We start from the raw sequence: 26,868 nt of genomic DNA on the forward strand, positions 1-26,868 counted from the left end.
CAAATCTCAATCGCCCATTCGCCCATCAACCGAATCCATCCAGCCTCAACTCCCGAGTCGGAGAGCTTCAACTTGCGACCATATATATATATATATATATCCTATTGCTCCATGGTCTAACACTAACATACGATCTCATCGTCTTCGTATGCCCTGCTTTCGACGGTATTTCTCCGGTATCGTTTCCCGAATAAGTTAGGAGGGTAGAGAGAGGAAGACACGAAAAAAAGAAAAGATAAAAAAAAAAGAAAAAACAAACAGACTTTTTTCATCTCTGTGAGAGAGAAAAGGGAGGGAAGAGAGCAGAGGAGATTACTGAGAGTTATAGAGCTTCATTTGCAGCCCTTTCATGGCGTTTTTCATTTACGTATATCCATGAGTACGTCTTCCCGTATTGTCGTGGATTTACAGTTTAATCTCCTGAAATCTCTTACGGATCCACTGCTCTAGCTCTTCGGTTTTCGTCGTGAGTTTTCTTTCTCTTATTGATTTTGATTTGCATATATATTGTATGTTTTTGGACCTGGCATTCAGAACGTCGGCTATAAATTTCGGAGTTTTCTTTGGTTTTTGTTCCTTTTTGATTCTCAGTTTCAAGCGTTTTTGAATTCTTTTTGTTGTTTCCGGAACCCTACATTGCTTTATTAGATTATTTTTTACTAACTTGGTTTATGGCTTTGTTTTTGATGCAAATTAGGGTTTCGAGTTTGGTGTCTTCATTGAGCCGGCGGAAGGAATTGCAGTATGAGCGTCGATACCCACAGGGAAGGGGAGAATTAGGGTTCTTGTCCGTAGTCCTTGGATTTCCATGGGTGATGGCGGAGTCGCCTGCGTGCCTTCCCAGCATGTTATGGAAAGGTTTCCAATTCCGGATATGTTCTGCGGGGGCAATGGTGGTTTCAACTCCAAGTCTCTTCAGTTTGCAGAATCACAAGTTCAGAGAGAGCATGAGAAGAAAATGAAAGTAGAGAAAGAAGATTTCGGTTCAGTCAAAGGGCGAAAAAGAGGTGCAGAGAAGGGGGAATTGGGTTTAGAGAGAGGGAAGAAAGGGGAAGTTGAGAAGGACGAGATTCTGTCCAACTCGCTGCCAAAGAAGGATGAAATGGAGGAGGGAGAATTGTGTTTAACGAAGGGCCCGAAAGCAGAATTGGAGAACGGTGAGTTTGTTCCAGATAAATTGAAAAAAAGAGAAGCTGAGAAGGGAGAGTTAGTTCCTGATAGATGGAGGAAAGAGGAGGTAGAGAAAGGAGAGTTCATTCCAGAAAAATGGCCCAAGGGGAAAGTAGAGAAGGGAGAATTTTGTGCAGGAAGACTGCGGAGAGAACTAGAGAAGGGAGAGTTCAATTCAGTGAAGTGGAGAAAAAGTGAGGTAGAAAGGTCAGACTACAGTTCAGGGGAACCACGGAGAGGTGAACCGGAGAAAGTGGTGAAGGATGGATTTGGTTCCGTAAGAGAGCGAAAACGTGAGCAAGATCATACACCACCTTCTACAAGGTTTTCCGATGAGGATGCTTCTCAGAGAAAGGATTTCACTAGAATTGACAGTGAGCGTAGAAAAAGGTCTTCCAGGTGGGATCATGAGAGGGGCTCAAAGATCAGTTCAAGAGTCATAGACGAGGAACCAGGTTCCTACAAGCGCGAACACAGCGATGGGAAGAACCACGGGAGAGAGTACGCCTCTGGAAGTTGGCTGAAACGGTATAGTACAGATTCCGACAGCAGCACGCGCAAATACCATGGGGAATATGTTGATTATTCAGGTTCTAGAAGCCGGAGGATTACTGATGACAGTAGCCGGTCTGGCTACTCGGAGAAGCAATACTCACGCTGTTCGGTGGAGAGCTCGTTTAGGAATTCTTCCTCTTCATCAAGGGTCTCATCATCAAGCAGGTATTCATCTAGGCATTATGATTCTTCTTTATCTTCAAGAGGAGTGCATGACAGACATTGCCGGAGGCGAAGTCCAAGTTATTCTGAGCGGTCCCCACATGACCGGACCCGGCATCATGATTATAAGGATCGAAGTCCTGTCCACAGTCAGAGGTCCCCACGTGATCGGGCCCGTTACCATGAGCTTAGGAACAAAAGCCCCACTCATGCTGAGCGGTCTCCATATGACAGATCAAGGCGCCATGACCGCAGGGACCTGACCCCGGGTTACTTGGAACAGTCGCCTCTTCATTGTGGTCGGACCCGTGATCATCGAGAAGTTAGTAGAAAGAGTGATAGACGGCATGATCGGTATGGAAGTACAGGGCACCAAGAAAAACTCGACCAGGTGGATTCTGTCGGAGATCCTCATAGGCATTCAAGTAGACAACCAGAAGACACCAGTTTGCATGATGGTGGTAGTTCTGTTGAGAAAAATGTCAACGATCAATCTCACAAAGAAGAACAGTTGCAAAACCCAAGCACAGAGACCAATGAACCTCCTCAGGTTGATGGAGTTCCAGATGAGCTTCTCTCCATGGAAGAGGACATGGATATAAGTGACACACCACCACATGTTCCAGTCATGGTTGATTCAAACCAAGGAAAATGGTTTTACCTCGACCATCTTGGTATTGAACAAGGTCCTTCTAAATTGCGTGACCTTAAGAGGCTTGTTGATGAAGGGGTTCTTCTATCAGATCATTTAATAAAGCATTCGGAGAGTGATAGGTGGGTAACAGTTGAAAATGCTGCTTCTCCATTGGTGTCTGTAAACTTCCCATCAATTGTTTCAGATTCTATAACTCAGCTAGTAAGCCCTCCTGAGGCTCCTGGGAACCTGTTGTCAGATGCTGGCGATGCTGCACAATCTGTTAATCAGTATAGACAAGAACAAGCTACCAGCGGTTTAGTTGAACCTGAGCTCATAGAAGATCTCCGTATTGATGAAAGGGTTGGGGAGTTGCTAAGGGGTTACACTATTATTCCTGGGAAGGAACTCGAGAACATTGGAGGTACACTTTTCTTCTCTTTTCATTTTCCTTTCCCATTTTCTTACTATTCTGAAGCATTCTTCTGTTCTTGTTGTTTTCATGTAAGTTTGATTATTTTGATTGTATTTTCCCCTGTTTTGTTGGCTTGCAGAAGTACTACATGCAACCTTTGAGCACATAGAATGGGAGAAATGGGGTAGCTATGAAGGTACTTCTGGATTTGCATTGATTTTAGCTCATTGATTTATTTATCTGGAATTAACATATGTGCATATGTTGCAAATCTGTGAGCAATCAATTTGGTGTTAGGCATTGGTGCTGTGCAATTGATTTGGTCTACTGTTCACCCAGGGAACAGTCTATACATATAGGAGGTTTGGGGACGTTTAGGCATTGTCTTGGCTGCCATAGTGCTTACATATGTAAGTGAGGTCAAGTTTAGTGAGTGGTGTACCTAAGCATTAGCTTGCATGGAAATATTCCAATTGAAAATTTTAACTATCTGATTTTTTTTGGGTGTATGAAATCCTTTTGGAGTTGGGTCATACTATGGTGTTTCACGATCCATTTTGGAGATATTCCATTACTGAAGGTGACCTCAAAATGGTCTTTAGAATTTTAACTAAAAAGAACATTATAATTGTTATAATGGTTACCTCAAAAAGAACATATCTACGTTTCGTCAAATTTTTGCAAAATGGACCCCAAAAGGAAACTTGATCCACAGTCAGAATGGACCTAAAATGTAGATTTTCCATTAGTGAAGGTGACCTCAAAGTGGTCTTTAGGATATACTATGGCATTATAATTGTTATTATTGTATTACCATGAGTCATTTTTTTTTTTCTGCCAATGCATCATCACAGAGATTATTCATATAAGTTTTGAAAGATGGTTAAACAACTTATTTTCCTCTCCAGTTCATGTCCCATTTTGAGTTTATTGCATGCATGTGCAGGTTTCACAAGGTTCCGATCTGGCACTGGGGAGGCGTATGGACATCAAAGAGATGAGGACTCTGTGAGATCCTTTGACATTACATCAAAAGAAGCTTTAGAAATTAGGTTGCCTGCACTTCATGACAAAGATTATGCTTTTGGTGGTGGTGATTCTGTTGACTGGTTTTCTGGGCGGTGGTCCTGCAAGGGTGGTGATTGGAAGAGGAATGATGAAGCTGCCCAGGATAGATCATCAAAAAAGAAACTTGTCATCAATGATGGTTACCCGCTTTGCCAGATGCCAAAATCTGGGTATGAGGACCCTCAGTGGCATAGGAAGGATGAGTTATACTATCATTCGCACAGTAGAAGACTTGATTTACCCCCGTGGGCCTTCTCTTTCTTTGATGATAGGAATGATTTCAATGGAATAAGCAAGCTAAGCCAAGCCAAACCACTGGCTGCTAGGGGAGCAAAGGGTATTATGCTACCAGTTGTCAGGATAAATGCTTGTGTTGTCAAGGACCATGGTTCATTTATCTCTGAACCTTGCATAAGAGTTAGAGGAAATGATCGTCATTCAAGATCCATACGTTCTTTTGCTGGAAGTAGTGACAACAAGAATTCATTATCAGAAGGTGCTCCTGGATCCAAAAAGAATATTGAACAGGATTTGCTGGGTTTACAGAAGTGTATAACACCCATTAGCACTCAAAAAGATCACGTTTGCACAATAGATGAACTACAATTGCATTTGGGTGATTGGTACTACCTTGATGGTGCTGGCCATGAATATGGACCATCGTCATTCTCAGAGTTGCAAGCTTTGGTTGATAAAGGTAATATCCAGAACTATACCAGTGTTTTCAGGAAAGTTGATAAAATTTGGGTTCCGGTTACCTCTACTGCACTAGCATCCAATGCTGCTAGCCATGCCCAAGAAGAAAAAGGAGCAGATAATGATTCATCTGGAGTTCACCTTTCTCAATCAGAGGTTGCTGCAGAAGTTGTGGGCAATGTTGCTTTAAGTTCGTTTCACAGTTTGCACCCACAATTTATTGGTTTTGCTCGTGGGAAGCTACATGAGTTGGTCATGAAGTCTTACAAGAGCCGGGAGTTTGCTGCTGCTATAAATGAGGTCTTGGATCCATGGATCACTGCTAAACAGCCAAAGAAGGAATTGGAAAGGCTCCCCTTGAATTTAGCAACTGCAAAAAGTTCTTTCTCATCCCGAAGATCAGGTATGAGAAAATCCTTGAAGTTATGTGTGAGTTCTTTGTTCTGTTTTTTCATTTTCCTTTCTTATTTTTGGATAAAAGTATTGATACAAGGATGTATGTGAATAAGGGGACTGTTATCAATGGGTCTACCTAGGAGCTATCTTCCAATATTTAACCCAAATACCCAATTTATCAACTAGTTAATCCCAACATTGATCTTTCCTACTCTCTTGGATAGTTATGATATTCAGAATGGTTTGGGTGGCATAATCATCACATTAGCAATTTTTGGTTGTTAATAGATGCTTTATTGATTAGAATAAAGAACAATAGTATGCACAAAGGTGCATTGCATCTCCCGTCTCAGGCTGACTGTCACTACCTACTACCCTGTGATCCCTTTTTGTCATGCAATTTGTGTCACAATACTTGTTCCTATCTGGCCCCGGAATAAGTGTTCTCCATTGACTCCCTGTCTTGCCATTGCATCAGCCAACTGATTGGCTGGTTTATGGATCCAGCAAAAGGTGATAACTAGTTCCCTTTCTGTCACTCTTCTCTTTCACGGTGTTTCAGTATTGCCATGGAACCAGACCATTTTTTTTGGATCAATCATGGAACCAGACCATTTTTAAGCCAGCTTACCCAGTGTTTTAAAAGCGCAAGGTGCAAAAAAGGCACAGGGGCCAATTTGCGCCTGAGGCGCAAGGCACAAGGCGCGAGGCGCACAAAATTTTCAGAAAGTGCAAAAAAATAGAAAAAATATATAAAAATTTAAAAAAAATCAGAAAAATACAAAAAACAATACAATCTAAATTTCTAAGAGTTAAGAGTTAAGATGTGAGTATGACAATGGCATCTAAAGTTCTAATTTCTATTCTAAAGTCTAAAGTTCTAAACAATTAAATAATTAAAATAACATAGTATCAAAACTAAACACAGTAAAACCTATTAACATAACTATTAAGTTACAAGTATAATTATATTGAAAAATATAAAAAAAAAACTAAACACAGATACAGCAGACCTATAGAAAATTAGTGTATTTACCTGAATCGGATGTGATGTGAATCTCCAAGACTTCAAGACCACACCACAGTAAAGCCTATTATGAGTCTAAGACAGAATCAATGTTTTAGTATAAAAATTAGAGAAAAAAAGAATAAAATTGGTAGCAGAAAGAAAAAAAAAATGTTTAAAATGATAAAATCATTGGAAGAAAGAAAGAAAAATAAATGGAACTTGCACCACTATTTTCGGTGTAAAACTGATGAAGCATACAGTGGAAAGAAAAAAAAAAAACTAAGAAAGAAATAAAGAAATAAAACTAAAAAAGAAATAAAGAAAATAGGGAGGAAGAAGAAGAAGAGGGCTGGAGCCTTGGAGCCCCTGTTTTCAGTGCAAACAGCAAACCAGTGGAACTGTGGAAGAAAAAAAAAAGGGGTGGAGCCCCTGTTTTCAGTGCAAAACAGTGAAGAAGAAAAAAAATAGAAACAGAGAAAGAAAGAGGAAGAAGAAGGGGTGGAGCCCCTGTTTTTGGTGCAAAACAGTGAAGAATAAAAAAAAAATGAATGAAAGAAAGAAAGAAGAAGAAGGGGCGGAGCCCCTGTTTTCAGTGCAAAACAGTAAGAAGAAAATAAAGGACAAAGAAAGAAAGAAGAAAAGAAAGACAGAAAGACAGAAAGACAGAAAGAAGTTACCTATTTTTGATTGAATGTGCCACTGGAAGATTGAAGAATGGATTGAATCTGAATTCTGGACCTGAACGATCAAGAAGGTTTGCTCATGGAGCCTTGGACTGGAGTTCAACGATCAGACTTCTTTTGCTTTTTTGGGAAGTTTTGATTCATTTCCCATTATTCTTTTATTCTTTTACCATATGGTATGCAACAGGTGTAAAAAAATAAAAGAAAAATAACTTTTATACATGATAATATCTATCTATAAACTAAACCATAGAGAATTAAACAAAAAAATTTGAATACATACATAAGGCGCTCGACTGGGCTGCCTAGCGCCTGGCCTAAGGCGCATGCCTAGGCTCAGAGGCGAGCGCCTTCCTGAAGGGCATACACCTGGACCTGGGCGAAGGGCAAAACCTGAAATGTGCCTTTCCTCCATGCCTAGGTTTTCCTGAGGTGCGACTTTTAAAACACTGCATCTAGTTGGGTGCATAGTTGTCAAGTCGCCTAGGCGCCAGCCTAGGTGTTGCCTAGGCGACTAGGCACCCTTGGCTGGGTGCCTCGCCCTGCCTAGGCGACAAAAATGACAAGGCGGGCGCCTTTTGTAATACCATTTATATTGCTGTATCTTATTAATGTATGTGTTAATACATTTTTATTATATGCTATGTATATATATATATATCAATTATACTTTGTTTTAATGTTTTACTATTGAAATTTAAAAGATCAAAGGGTTTTGAGAAGAGAAAAAGAAAGAAAGAAAGAAAACTCCATTCTTGTTTTTTTTTTTTTCTATTTTACTTTCCATCTTGAATACTTATCATATAAAGTTAATAACCTTCTTTAGCTGCTAATTAATATGAATTTACTCTATTAAATACTTATTACAGTAGTATTATTTTTGAAAATAATGAAATTAATATATGTAAAAGATTTATATCTTTTAGGTGTGATGATTTGCCACATTTTTAGAGAAAATTTAATGTTCTTAATAAAGAGAATTGCTATTTTTTTTTTTCAATTAACATACATGGTATATAAAACTAGGAAACTAGCCAAAAGTCGGTTTTTTAAATTATAAAATTTTTATTGCCTAGGCAATGCCTAGGCGCCCCAGTGTCGCCCAGAATCGCCTAGACGCCTTGAAAACTATGGTTGGATGGGATCAGGTTTACAAATCTAAGGAAGTTGGGGGTCTCGAATTAGAACATGTCAAGGAGAGGAACCAAGCACTCTTAGGGAAGTGGCTAAGGATGTTCCCTGTCGAAACAGATGCTATTTGGACTTCTGTCATTAGCAGCAAGTATGGAAGGCAAGCTAATGGTTGGGATAGTAAGGTGCATTTGAATCTGGTAAAAGCTTCAAACCTTTGGAAAGGTATTTCTTCAACCTTCTCCTCTTTCATTTCTTTCAACAGATTCAAAGTGGGTAACGGTTTTAAAATCAAAACTTGGACTGACCTTTGGTGGGGGGAAGATACCTTGGCCAACACTTTTCCTCGCTTGTTCAAGTTCAACCTTCATGTACTAAAGATGTTACTGTTGCTTCCTGTATCCAATCCTCACCCTCTGGAGTTAACTGGAATCTAAATTTCAGTAGACCTTTAAGAAATGTAGAGATTGATGAGACTGCAAATCTCTTAAGTTCTCTAAGTGAGGTCTACATTTCCGTTGCAACCCCAGAACAATGCATTTGGAAACTTAAACCTGATGGAAAATTCTCAACTAAGTCCTTCAGGGCCTTGGTTCTGGGAATCTCCAACTCTAGTTTTCCTCACAAGAGGATTTGGTGCTCTAATATTCCCTCTAAAGTCTCTTTCTTTGTGTGGGAGGCCTGCCTCAACAAAATCAACACTCGCCCTCTGGAGTTAACTGGAATCTAAATTTCAGAAGACCTAGTAGAGATTGATGAGACTGCAAATCTCAAGTTCTCTAAGTGAGGTTTACATTTCCTTAGCAATACCAGAGCAATGCATTTGGAAACTTCAACCTGATGGAAAATTCTCAACTAAGTCCTTCAGGGCCTTGGTTCTGGGAATCTCCAACTCTTGTTTTCCTCACAAGAGGATCTGGTGCTCTAATGTTCCCTCTAGAGTCTCTTTGTGTGGGAGGCCTGCCTCAACAAAATCAACACTTGTGACTTGGTTCAGAAGAAGAGCAAAGGCAGATTGTTTATCTCCCCCCGTGCTTGCCCCTTATGTCTGAAGGATGGTGAATCCACTAATCACCGCCTTCTACACTGCCCAGATACAAGGAAGATTTGGTCCTACTTCCTTAATCTTGTAGAGTACAGCTGCGTTTTTTCTGAACATAATTGACTTTATCCGACAAGGAAGATTTGGTCCTACTTCCTTAATCTTGTAGAGTACAGCTGCGTTTTTTCTGAACATAATTGACTTTATCCGACAATGGAGGGGCAGTGCTCTTGGAAGTAGGGGAAAATTTACTGGTGTATGGTTGCCCAAGCAGTGATGTGGTGTGTTTGGAAAGAAAGAAACAATTGTCTCTTTCGGAACAGAACTAGATCTTTTGAAGATTTGCTTTCCCACACTATTTTTTTGGGCAATCTGTGGGCTTCTGTTGTGTAGTTCAAAGGCTTATCTCTGAATGTTCTGCAAAGAAATTTGGGGGAAATCCTTTCCTCTTCACCTAGACCTTCTTGAAGATTAAATGCTGTTCCTGTAAGTTTGGAATCAGAGCTCATTTTGAGTTTTGAAGGCAGTGCCTTGGGCAATCCCAGAGCTGTGGGGATTGGCAGAGTTTTTAGAGGAAGGGATGGAAGCATTAAGTGGGCTTTTAGTGGCCCAATCGGAGTTGCTGATTCTTCAAAAGCAGAAATCATGGCTGCACTCACAGGTCTTCGAATTGCTAAAGAAAAGGGCTGGTCTGTTCTAATAATAAAAGGTAACTCTGCAAATACAATAAGATAGTTAGGGAGGAGGGAGGCCCATGAAGACTAGCTCATTACCTGACCGAGGCCAGAGACATTTTGAACACCTTGGCTGTAAATCTAATCTGGATTTCCCAGGGAACTAAATACTACAGCTGACGGTTTGGCTAAATTGGATACCTTTAGGGAAAATCTGTATAGTGAAAGAATTCTACCTTTGTAATTTCTTTTGCTGTTTGCTTGTAGTCTGTACATCTTCTCATATGTTCCTTCTTTTTTCTTAATACAACCAGTTATCTTTTCTCAAAAGAAAGGGGGGGGGGATGAAAGGAAGCGGAAAAGGGAAAGACCCTGTTTTCATGTGCAAATAGCCACTAAATGAAAGGGATAAAATATGGGGCAGAGCCCCTGTTAAGTCTACACTAAGATATCATGGTTAATGTACACATTTTAATTTTGAAGTCTGACATTTAAATTTTCAAGTCTAAATACACATGAGGTGTTCTGTTTTCTTGGAAAAAAGAATACAAAAAGAAAGAAAAAAAGGGACGGAGCCCCTAATGGTAGGGTTTAGTCCCTGTTTTGTGTCAAAACAATGGAAAAAAGATGAGGAGGAGCCCCTGTTTTGCATCAAGCAAAAAGAGGGGGAAATAGTAGGCCAAAGTCCCTGTTTTTGTGTAAAAAACAATAGGAAAAATGGGAAAGGGAACCTTGTTTTGCACAAAAAAAAGGGGGGGAAAATAGTAGGGCAGAACCCTGTTTTTGTGTCAAAAACAACATGAAAAATGGAGGAAAGCCTCGGTTTTGCATCAAAACAAGGATAAAATAGCTGAGCGAGGCCCTTGTCGTTTGTGTTTAAAACGATGGAAAAATGCTATTTTACATAAAAAAAGTGTTTTTTTTTGAGAAAAAGTAAAGAAAGAGGGTAAAAATTAAAGGCAGAGCCTCTGTTTTTGGCCTCTAAAGAAGAATTAAAAATAATAGGGTGGAGCCCTGTTTGTGTGAAAAAGGGTAGAAAATGGGCCGGAGGCCCGGAGCTCCTGTTCTTGTATTAAATAAGAGGATTTCAAAATAATAGGGGAGAGCCCCTTAGTACCACAAGAAGAAGACAACAAGAGTAGGGGTGAGCCTCTTAGCCCCTGTTCTTGCAGCAATCCAAAAAAAGTTGAGAAGAAGCAATTGAAAAGACTTGGCTTTGGAACTTTCATGCAGCACAGCAACAGTCGTGGAGGAGGGTTTCTGCTCCTGCCCAACCTTTTACTTTTGTAACAGAGAGTTATCATTCGATTGACTAATGACTTTCCATTTAAGTTTTATATAAAAGGACACAATTGCCCCTCTCCATATAAAGGAAAGTTTAGAAAATGAGGGCTACAATAGTCTTTTCATTTTTAAAACCACTCTTTAAGTAATGATATGAATTGCATATAACTTGCGATTTGTGATTCAAATCTACGATTCATACATAAATCATACATTTTTTTCAAAAAAAAATGCTATATATATGTATATGATTCATATTGTCTTATGAACGATTTGATATGAATTGTACGATTTTAACAACATTGGGTGGCCTACACTTAGAAGCAACCATGGATCTGGTTGAAGAGGATTCTGCCACCCAAAGCAGTCTCTTGAAGTGTGCTCTGAGGAAATGGATCAAAAGTCCCACCGACTTAATCCAATGAACATCACATGAGAAAATTGTTGAGTTGTTGACCTATATACTCTCCCATTTGGAACAACACATTGCTCTGTGGGGTTTAAACTCCATAAGTGTATCAGGGGCCTGCTCTCTAGTCCTGAAGATTCAATCATTCAACTTTTACCTCATGTTATAATCTGTTAATTTTCCAGTTAGTGACTTTTTCTCATCTATTTTACCTTTAATTAATGACAGAGGATGATGGTAAAAATAGTGTTAGTGCTTGTAAAAGAGCTCGGTTGCTGGTTGATGAAAATGAAACAGACTCTGAAATGGAAGCAGATTTCCAGACATTCCAGAGAGGTGACTGCTCATTTGAGGAATTATGTGGTGAAACTAATTTTGACCAAGAAAATGCTACAAGTCCTGAGGCTATGAGGGAGAACTGGGGTCTGCTTAATGGATGCATCCTTGCTCGGGTTTTCCATATTCTGAGAGCTGATATGAAGTCCCTTGCATTCGCTGCTGCTACTTGTAAGCACTGGAATACTGTAGTCAGGCTTTACAAAGGTGCTTCCAAGGAGGTTAACTTGTCATTTGCAGGCCCCAACTGCACTGATTCCATGTTCCAGAACATTATGGTAGGCTATTGATTTACTATAGAAATGCTGGCTATAAGTTAATTGACAGTTTCCCTTAGTTAACTTACCTATTTATTTGACTTGCAGAATGGTTATAGCAAAGAAAAGATAGTATCTATTACTTTAACTGGTTGCACAAATATTAGTGCTGGGACACTTGAAGAAGTTATTCATTTCTTCCCTTGTATATCTTCTATAGATATTCAGGGTTGCAACCAGTTTAGAGAGTTGTCACAAAAGTTTCAGAATGTGTGTTGGAAGAAAACCCGTACTCATGACACTAAGATTTCTGAAGAATCGTATTCAAAAATGAGGAGCCTTAGACAAATAGCTGAGAGAAGTTCCTCAGTTTCCAAAGCTTTGAAGGTCTCAAGGACTCACTTTGATGATTCCAGTGAGCCTGGAGGTTCTCTTGATTATAGCTCTACTTGGTATAAGATAGACTCAGCAAGTCAATCACTCCAGCAGAGCTCTTACAGACGTGCTAAGTTACTTGATGCTAGAAAGTCATCAGCCCTTCTATCAAGGGATGCTCATATGAGGCGGTTGCTCGGTAAGAAATGTGAAAATGGGTATAAGAGGATGGAGGAATTTCTTACTGTCAGTCTGAAGGACATCATGAAGGAGAATACCTTTGATTTCTTTGTGCCTAAGGTATGATCACAATGTTTGTCATGCAAATACAATGTGCCTGGTAAACTCTCTGATTTCTGAAAATTTTCTTAAGTTTTTTGTGCACTTCAATTTGTCAGGTTGCAGAAATCGAAGATAGGATGAAGAATGGTTATTATATAGGTCATGGCTTGAGCTCTGTCAAGGAAGATATCAGTCGCATGTGCCGGGATGCTATAAAGTAAGTTTGATTTTTAATTGCTACATTTGATGTTTTTTTCCTGCTTTATACAATATTTGGAAACCCATTCTGTCAAATGTTATAAATGCTTCAAAACTCAAGTCTTGAACATCTGGTGTTGCACAAAATGACAATATATTTCTTTTGGAGTTCTCTCTATTGGAAGTTGTTTTATTTTATCACTTTCATTAACAAGTATATATTTTTTTTCGTAAGGTAGTCTTTGTTAATTTTTGCTCCCTATTCTACAAATGTGGGCTAGGTTTTCTAATTGAGTTTTATCAATGACATGGTCATTTTGGGTTGATTACTGTAAATGCACAGTATAGTGAGGAATTTGAATTAAATGATGTACATAGAAAGCCTCCATAATCAAATAAAGAGAGAGATGGGTTGCCCAATGACCTTCCCCCTCTACCATCTCAATTTGGTAGAAAATGTATCTGATATGTCCCGGAGATCTCACACACAATTCTCAGATACACAGCAAAAATACACAACTCAAATGAAAAGAAACTTGTATTCATTCAAAGGAAAGTAATAACAGTTGGTCGGTTCTTCGAGAGACCGCCGGCTCTCCCAAACACTCAAAATATTCCTCACACAAAGAATGATCCCTCTCTATCCCGAAACTACCTTCTTATTCCCTCCTGACATCATAACTAACTCCCTCTAGAAATGCCCAGCTGTCATAGCTACAATTAGTCCTGTTCATGGGCCGGGCTCGGGCCGGGCTTTTACTCATCATTAATGGAAATACGCTAGGTCCGAGCCCGAGCTCGGCCCGGCCAACGGGCCTATAACTTGGGTCCGAGCCCGGCCTTGATAAAAAGCCCGAAGCCCGAGCCCGAGCCCAAAGCCCGACCTAATAAAAGAAATTACAATTTTCCCTATTCAAATTAGAATTAAAAATTCATATGTTTTTTTTTCCTATTTAAATGAACAATGGGCCTACAAGATGGTTTTTTTCCCTTTCTTTTACGTTTTAAAACATAGTTTTACATTCTTAAATCAAAAAATTTATTCAAATGGACATAATCACATAACCCATTTTAAGTCTAATTTTAGGTCAGGCCAGGCCGGGCTCGGGTCGGGCTATTTTGACAAAACCCGAGCCCGGCTTGAATTTATTGCAGGCCGGGCTTTTTGGCCTGAGTTTAAGCCCGCGGGCCTAGAAACATGTTCAAGCCCGTCCGGGGGCCGGTTCGGCCCGTCGGGCCACCCGACCCATGAACAGGTCTAGCTACAATAAGCCCCAGCTGGCATAGCTACAATAAGCACACCAATATCTAAACATTTCCCTCCTTAACCGACTGCTGACCTGGCTTACGCTGCCCTTTCCCTCTCCTAGCATATGTAAGGATAATTGGAGGCCTATCATTACCCGCCGCCCAAAGTCTAACCTTGTCCTCAAGGTTAAAATGAGGAAATTGGTCTTGAAGCAAGTCAAAAGGCTCCCAAGAGTCTTCCAAATCAGGCAGGTCCTACCAATGAATAAGCACTTCCAAACCAGTAACTCCAAGCATAGTGGATGGACGCACACCGCGCACGGCAGCTGGTTCCACAAGCATTTCCATATCAACAGACAAAGTGGAAGGAATCACAAGAGAAGAGATATGGTTACCAATCGCCTTTTTGAGTTGCGAGACATGAAAAACTGGGTGAACCCGTGCCTCTAGAGGAAGTTGAAGTTTATAAGCGACAACACTAATTCTTTCCACAATAGCAAATGGTCCATAAAAATGAGGGGCAAGCTTTTCATTGACTCGGCGAGTTAAAGACTGCTGGCGATAAGGTCGCACTACACCAAATCCCCGACATCAAAATTCACATTACACCGGCTCGCATCAGCCGAGTCCTTCATCTTTTGTTGTGCACGGTGTAGATGAGCACGCAACTCAGTAAGTATAGCGTCACGTTGAAGGAGAACAACTTCAACATCAGCATTAGCCGTAGAACCAAGCTCATAGCGGATTAATGGAGGAGGATCACGCCCATAAACCACCTTAAAAGGTGTCATACCAGCAGTAGTGTGAAAGGAGGTATTATAGCTATATTCCGCCCAAGATTACCAAGAAGACCAGCGAGAGGGAGAATCAGCCGCAAAACAGTGCAAATAAGTCTCTAAACAGCGACTAACCACCTCCGATTGACCATCCGTCTGAGGATGGTAAGCTGAACTACGACGCAATTCTGAACCTTGCAAAGTGAACAGCTCGCACCAAAAGAAACTCATAAAGACTTTATCACGATCAGACACAATTGATCGGGGAATGCCATGTAAACAAACTATGTTGTGTAAGAAAGCCTGAGCAATCGTGAGAGCTGAGAAAGGATGACTGAGAGGGATGAAATCGGCGTACTTGGAGAAACGATCGACCACCACCATAATTGTATCAAATCCCTTAGACTTAGGAAGAGCCTCAATAAAGTCCATAGCAATATCCTCCCAGATCTGATCAGGAGCGGGTAAAGGTTGCAAAAGGCCAGTAGGAGACATGGCTTCATATTTACTGCGTTGACACACATCACAAGCCTGCACAAACTCCTGAACAAAATGTTTTATCCCCCGCCAATAAAATTCAGTTGCTATACACTGATATGTCTGGCGGATACCAGCGTGACCCCCCACAACACCAGAATGAAACTCTTTAAGTAAGAGGGGAATAAATGGAGAAGAAGCAGGCATAACCAATTTACCTTGATAACGAAGGTGATCCCCAACTAAAGAGTAGGCAGGATAGGCAGCAGGATCCTGTTGTATAACATTTTTAATGTTGGCCAGAAAAGATTCTGCATCGACTTGCTCCTTAAGGTCATCAAAATCAAGAAAAATAGGGACTGTAAGAGAATTTAAGTGCATTTCAGCAGGAACTCTGGAAAGAGCGTTAGCCACGGCATTTTCAGTACCAGGTTTGTACTGAATCTCAAAATCATAATTCATAAGCTTAAGGAGCCACTTATGATGCTCACCTTCGACAACCCGCTGCTCCAACAGATACTTAAGACTACGCTGGTCGGTACGTACAGTAAAGCGCCTACCAAGAAGATAGGGGCGCCACTTTTTAATGGCAAAGACAATGGCCATTAACTCATGCTCGTAAACAGATTTAGACTATGTAGACGGACTAAGCTTGTGGCTGTAAAAAGCTATAGGGCGATTATTCTGCATCAATACCGCACCGAGACCCATACCGGATGCATCTGTCTCGATCAAGAAGGGTTGGGAAAAATCCGGAAGGGCCAACACAGGTACTGTCGTCATAGCCCGTTTCAACTCTTGAAAAGCATTCTCAGCTTCCGCATTCCATGAGAAGGCATCCTTTTTAAGCTGCTGTGTCAATGGCCATGCTATTTTACTGTAGTTACGCACAAAACGGCGATAATAGCTTGTAAGTCCCAGAAACCGCGAAGAGCTTTAAGTGAAGATGGTTGGGGCCAATCAACCATGGCCTGGATTTTAGAAGGATCGACAGAAGCATCAGTCGCACTGATAATATGACCCAGGTATTCAATGCTAGGCTGAGCAAAGATACATTTCTTTGAGTTAGCAAAAAGACAGTGGGCGCGCAACACAGAAAAGACCTGCTGAAGGTGATCCAAATGGGTAACTTTGGAAGCACTATAAACCAGAATATCATCAAAAAACACCAGAACAAAGCAACGAAGGAAATCATGGAAAACAGTATTCATTAACGACTGAAAAGTCGATGGCGCATTAGTAAGACCGAAGGGCATGACAAGGAACTCATAATGGCCCTCGTGTGTGTGAAATGCGGTCTTGGGAATATCCTCACTGCGGACACGAATCTGATGGTAGCCCGATTTAAGATCAATTTTGCTGAAAATAGAAGCACCATTAAGCTCATCGAGAAGTTCTTCGATAATCGGAATGGGAAACTTATCCGGAACCGTGGCACGGTTAAGGGCTCGGTAATCCACACAGAAACGCCAGCTTCCGTCCTTTTTCTTAACTAAAAGGGCCGGGCTCGAGTAAGGGCTTGTACTTGGCTGAATAATACCCACAGCTAGCATCTCGGAGACAAGGCGTTCAATTTCATCTTTCTGGAACTGGGGGTATCTGTAAGGACGAACAGAGATAGGGGAAGTGCCTTCACGCAAGACAATAGCATGCTCCGTAGCCCAAGTAGGGGGTAAACTCGTAGGCATATCAAAAACATCTTTGAACTCATCCAGTAAAGAAGAAATTGGCAGAGACAGGGGTGTAGACAAAGCAAAGTTCAAAGAAGAATCCACCACCTGCAATTGTCTCAGTTCCAACAAAACCCCTTGTCCCTCATGTTGCAAGTTACGCATCATAGCGTGCAAAGACACCTGAGAAGAACAGAGATAAGGGTCGCCCTGCAGTTTCACACGGATACCCCCCAAATTGAGCTTCATAGACATGTTACCCCAATTCATCACTGAATCACCGAGAGATGCTAACCAATGAAAACCAAGAATGACATCCGTAGAGCCCAATTTCAAAGGGAAGAAATCTGCAATGACATCCAATTCAGGTAAGTTGAGGCAAACCTGACAGCAGACTCCAGAAGTTCTCACCTCATTGCCATTACCCATCTGAACTCCAAACTCGTGTGTAGGAGTACGGGGCAATTTCAATTCCTCAATTAAAGCTTCAGAGATAAAATTGTGGGATGCACCTGAGTCTATCAATACGACTACCTCACGCGACAAAATGCGTCCACGCACCTTAAGGGAATTAGCAGCACACAAGCCCACAAGAGATGAAACACAAAGCATGACCGAATCTGGAGCTAGAGCAATTTCAGTGTCAGCCGAAGTGCTGTCCAAATTAGACACATCAAAAGCAATTTCCTCCACATCATCCTGAACCCATAAAACCTGAAGTGATTTCTGAGCACAACGATGACCAGGGCTGTATTTCTTGTCGCAACGGAAACATAGACCCTTCGAACGCTTCTGCTGCATCTCTTCATCGGTCAATTTTTTGAAAGCAGGTGGCGAGGACTTAATAATAGGGACCGACGAAGAAGAAGGAATCGCGGCACGTGTAGGTCGAGTGACAGCCGAAGTAGTCACATGCGAAACACGTGAATTAAAATGAGCTCCAAAGGGGGATGTTGTGGGCCAACGAGGAAATAAACCCGATTGATAAGCCCAAAGGGCCTGATTCTTATCCTCAATCTTCTGGGCCGCAACCATTTTCTTGATCAACCCAACGGGTTCCATCTGTCAGAGCTCGGCTTGGATATCTAGACGCAACCCATTAACAAACGCTGCTTCAAGGACTGATTCCGGCAGGCCACGTAAGGGAGCAAAGAGAACCTCGAATTGGCGGCGATATTCTTTAATAGTAGAAGATTGATGTAACGAGAAGAGCTGCTCTTGTAAATTACCTTCCTGAGTCGATCGAAAACGTTCAACGAGGAGCTCTTTGAATTCTTCCCAGCCACGAAAAGGTTGCCGACCATCTTCCCAGTAATACCAAGCCAACGCATCGCCCTCTAAACAGACAACGGCAGCTCACAGACGCTCCGTCGGAAGCAATCCATTAATCTCAAAATAGCGCTCAGCACGAAAAAGCTAGCTGTCTGGATTCTCCCCATCAAAAATAGGCAACTCCAACTTCCGAGGAAGTGAATCAGAAAGCATGTTCCGACACCGGCATCGAAGAAGACGTCGGAAATGCCGTACTCTTCCCTTTGTCAGCAGCACGACTTGATGCGAGAAGTGGAGGAGAAACGTCAGTAGTAGATAAAGGAGCAGAAGATACCTGAGGAAGATCACGTTGATGAAGCCACAAATCAAAACGTTTCACCAGATCCTGAACGCCTTCTTCCAGAGATTGTATAGAGCTCTCTAGAGACGAGATCTTCGAAAGACCAACTGCTACCTTATCTGGATCGAGACATTGAAAATCATTACGTAAGCCATCCATCTCCAAATGAAAATCAGAATGCAGAGAAGACAAGCGTTCTTCGAATTCCTCCACCTGCGATGCCACCTCCTTAACTATCACCATGTTCGAGGAAAGACGGGCTCTGATACCACTAATATGTCCCGGAGATCTCACACACAATTCTCAGACACACAGCAAAAATACACAGCTCAAATGAAAAGAAACTTGTATTCATTCAATGGAAAGTAATAACAGTTGGTCGGTTCTTCGAGAGACCGCTGGCTCTCCCAAACACTCAAAATATTCCTCACACAAAACGATCCCTCCCTATCCCGAAACTACCTTCTTATTCCCTCCTAACATCATAACTAACTCCCTCTAGAAATGCCCAGCTGGCATAGCTACAATTGTTAGAATGTTGAATGATGTCTCTTTGTATGAGTGTTCGGCTGATAAGATTTCTTATTAGCCCATACTTAAGTTCAAGTTATCTTGTAACTGGGCCTGTGTTAATGGGCCTAAGCCTGTTTAATGTTTTAAGTTACTGGGTGTCCCGTCACTAATCAGGGGCATTCCAGTAATTACTTGTATCTTGTACTACATTCAAATATAAATAATAACATGGTCGACTGGCTAGAACAGTTCGACATTCCTGCATCTCTTCTTCTTCTTCTTCTCCTTTCTGCTACTTCGGCTACAGTAGTTTAGCTTTCATGGTATCAGAGCATTAGCTTCTTCCTGGTTTCAGTCGGCACACACTCTCTTCTCTTGCTGTCTTTTCATCTTCTCTCTTCCTTTTCTGGGTTGTTGCAGTGAAGACCTAGGGGTGTAAGAGAGTAAAGCAAGTTCGAACCTAGGGTTTCTCTTGGTTGTAGGACTCAAGGGAAGTAAGACCCAGAAGTAGATGTCCTACTAGGTTATTTCCAGCAAATAGTAGCTATTTGGCTACTAAGAGAGGTCTGTATAGGACAGACCTAGTTGAGGACTGATTTCAGCAGTCCTAGCACTAGCAAAAAGGGGCTTAGCTTCTTCTACAGTTGCAGCTTCGGTGCTCCAGCAAGACTTGCACAGAATGGTGGTAAAGACTTAGCTTCTTCTATAGTTGCAGCTTCGTGCTCCAGCAAGACTCGCACAAACTTAGCTTCTTCTACAGAGCCCACTGTTCACTTGCTACTGTTGCAGCCTCGAACTGTTCACTTGCTACTGTACCCGAACTGTTGCAGTTTTGGTTCAGCCCAAGTGAAGTCTATCTAGTGTTCTACTAGCACTGTGAACACTTCTACCAGCATAGCAAAGTGGTAAACAGCTCCAAGTTCAGGTTGGTTATCAGTCCGAAATCCCTCACCACTGCTGTGAGATTACCTAGGGAGCTGCCAGCTCCAGATTGTTCAGCACTGTGAACCCTAGTTGAGGACTGATGTCAGCAGTCCTAGTATTGGCGGCAAGGAGGGGCACTCTCTTTACAGTTGCAGTACTCGAAGTTCAAGTGGAGATGCATAGCACAATAGTTGAGAATCCTTAGCTTCAGGTCGGTTACCAGCCCAGAACTCCTTGCTTGCTGTTGTAACTGAACTATTTCAGAACTGTGACAGTCTCGGCAAGTCTGAAACTGTGTCGAGTGCTATCAGAACCTGCGGTGATCATTTCGGCTAATCCGAATCTGCTCCAGAACTGGTTCAGAACCTTCAGAACTGCTTCGGCTAGCCTTAATCAGTGTCACCTGCACAGTGGCTGCAGTCAAGATGTCTTCAATACCCAGAGATGTTTCTTCTAGAGATAACAGGCCTGCGGCAAGTGGGAATTTTGTCACCAGCAACAATGATGACAACTCACAAAATACACCAACAGTGTCTTCTTCTCCTATGGGACAGGTTGCTGATTCCTCTGGAACTGGTACTTTGGGCTTCACTGCTAGTGAGGTAGAGGTCCTTAGCAGGGCATTAGCCCGTCTAAGAAATAATTCTTTTGCTTCTACATCTCTTGCCAGATCAGGTACAGCCTCTGCCTTCAGTGCCACTGGCTCTATTGATTTAGTGCCACTGGCTCTACTGACCACATGACACATATGTCTTCCCTATTCTCTTCATATCATTTGTTGTCTGGTCAGGATAAGATGAGAGTTGCTGACGGGTCTTTCTCCACTATCTCTGGAAAGTGAATGGTTGACCTAAGCAAGGACCTCTCTCTTAAATCAGTTTTACATGTTCCCAGTCTTACCTCAAATCTTTTGTCTGTTTCAAAACTTACCAAAAATTTGAACTGTAGTATAACCTTTTTTCCTACTCATTGTGTCTTCCAGGACAGATTGACAAGGAGAACGATTGGGTGCGGTCATGAGTATGGAGGCCTCTACTACCTTGATGCAGACATCGGTTCAGCCTTACAAGCATCTGTTGCTAGTAGCCCGGAGAGTGTGGAGTCAATAGCTAAGCTGCATCTTTGGCACGCTAGGCTAGGTCATGTGTCTTTCTCTTCATTAGAAATGTTGTTTCCCAAATTGTTTAAGGGCATTCCAAGTCAGAGTCTAACCTGTGAAGTATGTCAAATGTCAAAACAATGTAGAACTGTGTATCCAATTTCCAGTAATGAAATTTGTGCTCCTTTTGATTTGGTTCATTCTGATGTCTTGGGCCCTTCACCCATTGTTTCCTTTGATGGCTTCCGGTACTTTATCAGTTTTATTGACCACTACTCTTGTTGCACATGGATCTACCTGTTAAAAGGACGGGATGAAGTACCACGGATAACCATGGCATTTTGCAAGATGATTGAAACACAGTTTAATAAGAAGATTAAGCAATTCAGGTCAGACAATGCTGCTGAATACTTTGAAAAATCCTTGAACTTATTCATGGAAGATGCTGGCATACTACATCAGTCATCTTGTGCTTATACTCCTCAGCAGAATGGGGTTGCTGAGCGCAAGAATACACATCTATTGGAGACAGCTCGACCCTTACTATTCCAGCACAAAGTCCCCAAGCAATACTGGTCTCAATACTTTTTGCATCATATCTGATAAACCAGATGCCATCTAAGGTGTTGGGTATGAAAACCCCTTTCTCTGTTTTGTGCCCCACTCTTCCAGACATTCCCCTTCCTCCTGGGGTCTTTGGTTGTATATGTTTCATACATGTGAAGGATCCAAAGAAGACCAAGCTGGATCCTAAGGCTACAAAGGGAATATTCTTGGGGTACTCTCTTACACAAAAGGGTTACAAGTGTTATGACCCTGTCTCCAAGAGAAAGTATGTCACCAAAGATGTGGTCTTCTTTGAGTCTCAACCCTATTTTCAGTTTTCTCAGAATCCTCTTCTGGGGGAGACTAGTGGGATGGAAGAGGATTCTCATTCTCCCTCCTTTTTTGTTCCCCTATCTGCCTCGGGTCTTCCATCCTCTCCTCCTACTCCTTGTTGTGACATTCCGGGTCAACCCAGTGAGGCTCCCACTGTGCCGGTTACCTCTCCTGATGCTGTAGATGTTTCTGAAGGCTCCAATAGGCAACAAAAAGAGATACTTACATACAACAGAAGAAAAAGGGGCCCTCAACCTCATGATAGCAACCAGTTGGACTCGGATCAATCTGTCTCTACAATCCAAGGTAATATCAACTCTCATACTTCTGATTTGGATCTTCCTATTGCTCTTCGTAAGCCTATCCGCTCTTGCACCACCCAACACCCCATTGCTGATTTTGTTTCTTACTCACATTTATCTCCTGCCTATCACTCCTTTGTGTCTGCTCTTTCCTCTGTGCGTGTTCCTTCTAGGTACTCAGAGGCTGTGTCTGATCCAAGGTGGAAAGAACCTATGAATGAAGAGATGAAAGCCCTAATGAAAGCAAGAACTTGGGAATTAGTGGATCTGCCAGAGGGGAAGACCACTGTTGGGTGCAAGTGGGTGTTTACTGTAAAGCATAGGGAGGACGGGTCCATTGAAAGGTACAAGGCCAGACTTGCGGCAAAGGGGTTTACTCAGAAAGAAGTGATTGACTACAAAGAAACCTTTGCCCCAGTAGCAAAGCTCAACACAATTTGGGTTCTATTGTCACTAGTAGCAAATTTTTCATGGGAACTTCATCAACTGGATGTGAAGAATGCCTTCTTAAATGGTGACCTTCATGAAGAGATAGTTATGGAACCTCCACCAGGCTATGACTTTGGTAGAAAGGTGTGCAAACTAAGGAAAGCATTATATGGGTTGAAGCAATCTCCCCGTGCATGGTTTGAGAGGCTCTGTGGGGCCATGAAGAAAGTGGGGTACACTCAGAGTGGTGCAGACCATACCTTGTTCATAAGGAGACAGGATAGCAAACTTACTGCACTCATTGTTTATGTGGATGATATGGTAATTACCGGGAATGACTTGGAAGAGATAAAAAGACTGAAGGAGTTTCTAGCTTCTAAATTTGAGATCAAAGACTTGGGTCATTTGAGATATTTTCTTGGGATTGAAGTTGCCAGGTCAAGAGAGGGAATCTACATATGTCAGCGGAAGTATGTTCTTGACCTCTTAGAGGAAACAGGCATGATGGGGTGCAGGCCAGCAGATACTCCAATAGAACAGAATCATGGCCTGCAGGAATCAGTAGGGGAGGACTACTATGATAGAGAGAGATACCAAAAATTGGTAGGGAAGCTGATATACTTATCCCTCACTCGGCCAGATATTGCTTATGCTGTGCATGTTGTCAGTCAATTATGCACTCTCCAAAGATCCCTCATATGAAAGCAGTTGAAAGGATTCTCAGGTACTTGAAGACTTGCCCAGGAAAGGGAATTCTCTTCAGGAAAAACAATAGAATTGAAATTGAAGCTTATATTGATGCAGATTGGGTTGGTTCTGTGGGAGACAGAAAATCAACTTCAGGATATTGTACATTTGTGGGAGGGAACCTGGTCACATGGCGCAGTAAGAAGCAGAATGTTGTGGCTAGATCAAGTGCAGAAGTAGAATACCGAGCTATGGCACACGGGGTAGCAGAACTCTTATGGCTCAGAACTCTTCTTAATGAGCTTGGTATTAAGGCTGAGGGTCCTCTCAGGCTGTATTGTGATAATAAAGCTGCTATCAACATTGCCAACAATCCCGTGCAGCATGACAGGACAAAACATATTGAAATTGATCGACACTTTGTCAGAGAGAGAATTGTTTCAGGAGAACTCTGTGTGCCTTATACTCCATCAGAGATGCAAATTGCAGATGTATTGACTAAAGGGCTGGCAACAACAAAGTTCAGGGACATACTTGGCAAGCTAAACATGATTGATATCCATGCTTAGCTTGAGGGGGAGTGTTAGAATGTTGAATGATGTCTCTTTGTATGAGTGTTCGGCTGATAAGATTTCTTATTAGCCCATACTTAAGTTCAAGTTATCCTGTAACTGGGCCTGTGTTAATGGGCCTAAGCCTGTTTAATGTTTTAAGTTACTGGGTGTCCCATCACTAATCAGGGGCATTCCAGTAATTACTTGTATCTTGTACTACATTCAAATATAAATAATAACATGGTCGACTGGCTAGAACAGTTCAATATTCCTGCATCTCTTCTTCTTCTTCTTCTCCTTTCTGCTACTTCGGTTACAGTAGTTTAGCTTTCAACAATAAGCACACCAATATCTAAACATTTCCCTCCTTAACCGACTGCTGACCTGTCTTACGCTGCCCTTTCCCTCTCCTAGCATATGTAAGGATAATTGGGGGCCTATCAGTATCCCAAACAGAGCTCATTTCCTGTTACCCATTTGCTTAGCTATGAGCCAAAAAATTGGCTGACCTGGAAAGAAAATGGAATGAGGGGCTATCTTGATGCTAAACTTTTCTCCTCTCTAAGCTGATAGGTCTACATGCACCTAAGGTCCTTGCCTATCATCTCTTCTCCCTAAGTTGAATAGGATTCATGGCATGCTTTTTTTTTTTTCTATTGCCTATAAACTATTCTCAGACTATACTACCATTTATTCTGTTGTTCTTGACTTTTATTTACTATGTTATGCTGCGGTTATTATCCAGTAATTTCATATGATGTGTTAATGCAGAGCAAAGGCTCGAGGAGATGCTGGAGACATGAATCACATTATTATGCTATTTATCCAACTCATCACCAGTTTGGAAGATTATTCCAAGTCATCCCGTGGAAGAGATGAAATCATGAGGACACTGAAGGATGGGTCAACTTCAGGATTTTGCTCAGCAACCTCCAAGTATAAAAAGAAACAGAACAAAATTGTGAACGATAGGAAATACATGAATAGGAATAGCAGCTTATCCTATGTCAATGGTGGTACAGATAATGGATATTTTGCAACTGATCGTGAAATTAAAAGGCAGTTATTCAAATTGAATAGGCGATCTCTAGATTCTGAAAATGAGACTTCTGATGAGCCTGACCGGTCTTCTGATGGTGCTATAAGTGATGATGAGAGTACTGCTTCTGATACATACAGTGACTTGGATTTCCAATCAGAGGGTGCAACTGGAGATTTAAGAGGATATGGATACTTTCCAGCTGATGAAACCTTTGACTCAATGAGTGAAGATCGTGAATGGGGTGCTCGCATGACGAAAGCAAGCCTTGTTCCTCCTGTTACTCGGAAGTATGAAGTCATTGATCAATATGCTATTGTAGCAGATGAGGAGGAAGTGAAACGGAAGATGCAGGTTTCTTTACCTGAAGATTATGCTGAGAAACTTAGTGCACAAAAGAAAGGAACAGAAGAATCAGATATGGAAATACCTGAAGTAAAGGACTACAAACCTAGAAAACAGCTTGGTACTGAGGTCCTGGAACAGGAAGTCTATGGCATAGATCCTTATACTCACAATCTTCTCCTTGATTCCATGCCAGAAGAATTGGATTGGCCACTCCAGGAGAAGCATTTATTTATTGAAGATGTGCTCCTGCACACTCTTAATAAACAAGTTAGGTTCTTTACTGGCATTGGAAATACACCTATGGTGTATCCTTTGAAGGATGTTCTTGAAGAGGTAAGGATCAATGCTCAACAAGGAGGTGATACACGCATTTCAAAAATGTGTCAAGGAATCTTGAAGGCCATAGAAAGTCGACCAGAAGACAATTATGTCGCATACAGAAAGGTATATTAACTATTATTCTCCTGTGTGGTCTACTATAATCATCACCTTCTTTCCATTGTTTTTGTAATAGAATACTGCATCCTTGACTTTTGGTAATGCCTTGGTTTTGCCTTTTATAACCTTGATTTTTCTGATTGTGTATTGTGATATGGTGATCAGGGGCTTGGAGTTGTTTGCAACAAAGAGGAAGGTTTTGTTGAAGATGATTTTGTTGTAGAGTTTCTGGGTGAGGTATTGCTATCTGCTTCTTTGTACTATAGTGCATATGTTTTTTCATTTTCTGCTACTCTAGTCTGGCACAAAATGCATTGGTATGTCTTAGGTTCCTCTTTGTAGAAACAAGATAATGACAGTTCCAATTATATGTAAAAATAAGAGCAATATCCATTTTACTATTTACCCATTGCCTTTGTTTTAAGTAACTGTCCCAGCTCTTCATCTCTCTCCATTATTTTATTTTATTTTATTTTTGATAATTAACAACATTCACATCTTTATTAAAGATCAAATTAAAACTCCCCAGCATTTCATAATGTTTGTAAAAGTGAAGGGTGAAGAACAAAAATAGACTTATAGAACTTTTTATCTGAATACTTAATATTTTAGACATCATCAGCATCATCTAAGCCTTGTACGACTATATGGGGTTGGCTATATGAATCCTGTTTAGCCATTCTGTTCTGTTCATTGCCATACCCATTATTAATTTTTTTTTGATAAATGAGTAAGATTTTATTAAACCAGCAAATAAGAGTTACAGGCAGCCCACCTAATCATTCTTAAGAGCTTCATTCTTAAGAACTAGGTTACCTAATCCTAATCCCCCTTCTTCCTTACTTCTGCTGACTATCGCCCACCTAATCAGATAATCCTTCTTTTCTTCCCCTGCTTCCCACAAGAAGTCCCTCATCACCTTTTCTAGTTTCTTAGCTTCCCTTGAAGGTATCCTAAACACTGAGAGAATAAAACCGAAAGACTGGCAAGAGTCGCCCTAATCAAGGTCACTCTACCCCCTAATGAAATGTAACTTTTCTTCCAAGAAGCCAATATCTTTTCGAACTTTTCCACAATTGGATACCAAAACCGACTTT

At 41.4% G+C, this 26,868-nt stretch overlaps 1 protein-coding gene across 3 annotated transcripts in view; it reads left to right on the plus strand.

The window, feature by feature from the left end:
• Positions 1-221: 221 nt before the first annotated feature.
• Positions 222-26,868, plus strand: part of LOC104585741 (histone-lysine N-methyltransferase ATXR3-like) — a 39,368-nt gene continuing 12,721 nt past the window's right edge. For 2 of the 3 annotated variants that reach the window (XR_016080270.1, XM_010242715.3), the window contains exons 1-9: positions 222-466; positions 698-2,945; positions 3,076-3,132; positions 3,883-5,103; positions 11,557-11,942; positions 12,030-12,596; positions 12,695-12,795; positions 24,718-25,777; positions 25,937-26,008. Coding sequence is in view for 2 of the 3 variants with exons in the window: in XM_010242715.3 (XP_010241017.1) it covers positions 809-2,945; positions 3,076-3,132; positions 3,883-5,103; positions 11,557-11,942; positions 12,030-12,596; positions 12,695-12,795; positions 24,718-25,777; positions 25,937-26,008 (5,601 nt within the window). In the remaining variant the exon portion in view is untranslated. The remainder of the gene's footprint in view (positions 467-697; positions 2,946-3,075; positions 3,133-3,882; positions 5,104-11,556; positions 11,943-12,029; positions 12,597-12,694; positions 12,796-24,717; positions 25,778-25,936; positions 26,009-26,868) is intronic. The other variant, XM_088894470.1, reaches the window with a different exon arrangement.

The sequence above is a fragment of the Nelumbo nucifera genome, chromosome 1 (assembly GCF_055504915.1).
Source record: "Nelumbo nucifera cultivar China Antique chromosome 1, China Antique-T2T, whole genome shotgun sequence".
NCBI lineage: Eukaryota > Viridiplantae > Streptophyta > Magnoliopsida > Proteales > Nelumbonaceae > Nelumbo > Nelumbo nucifera.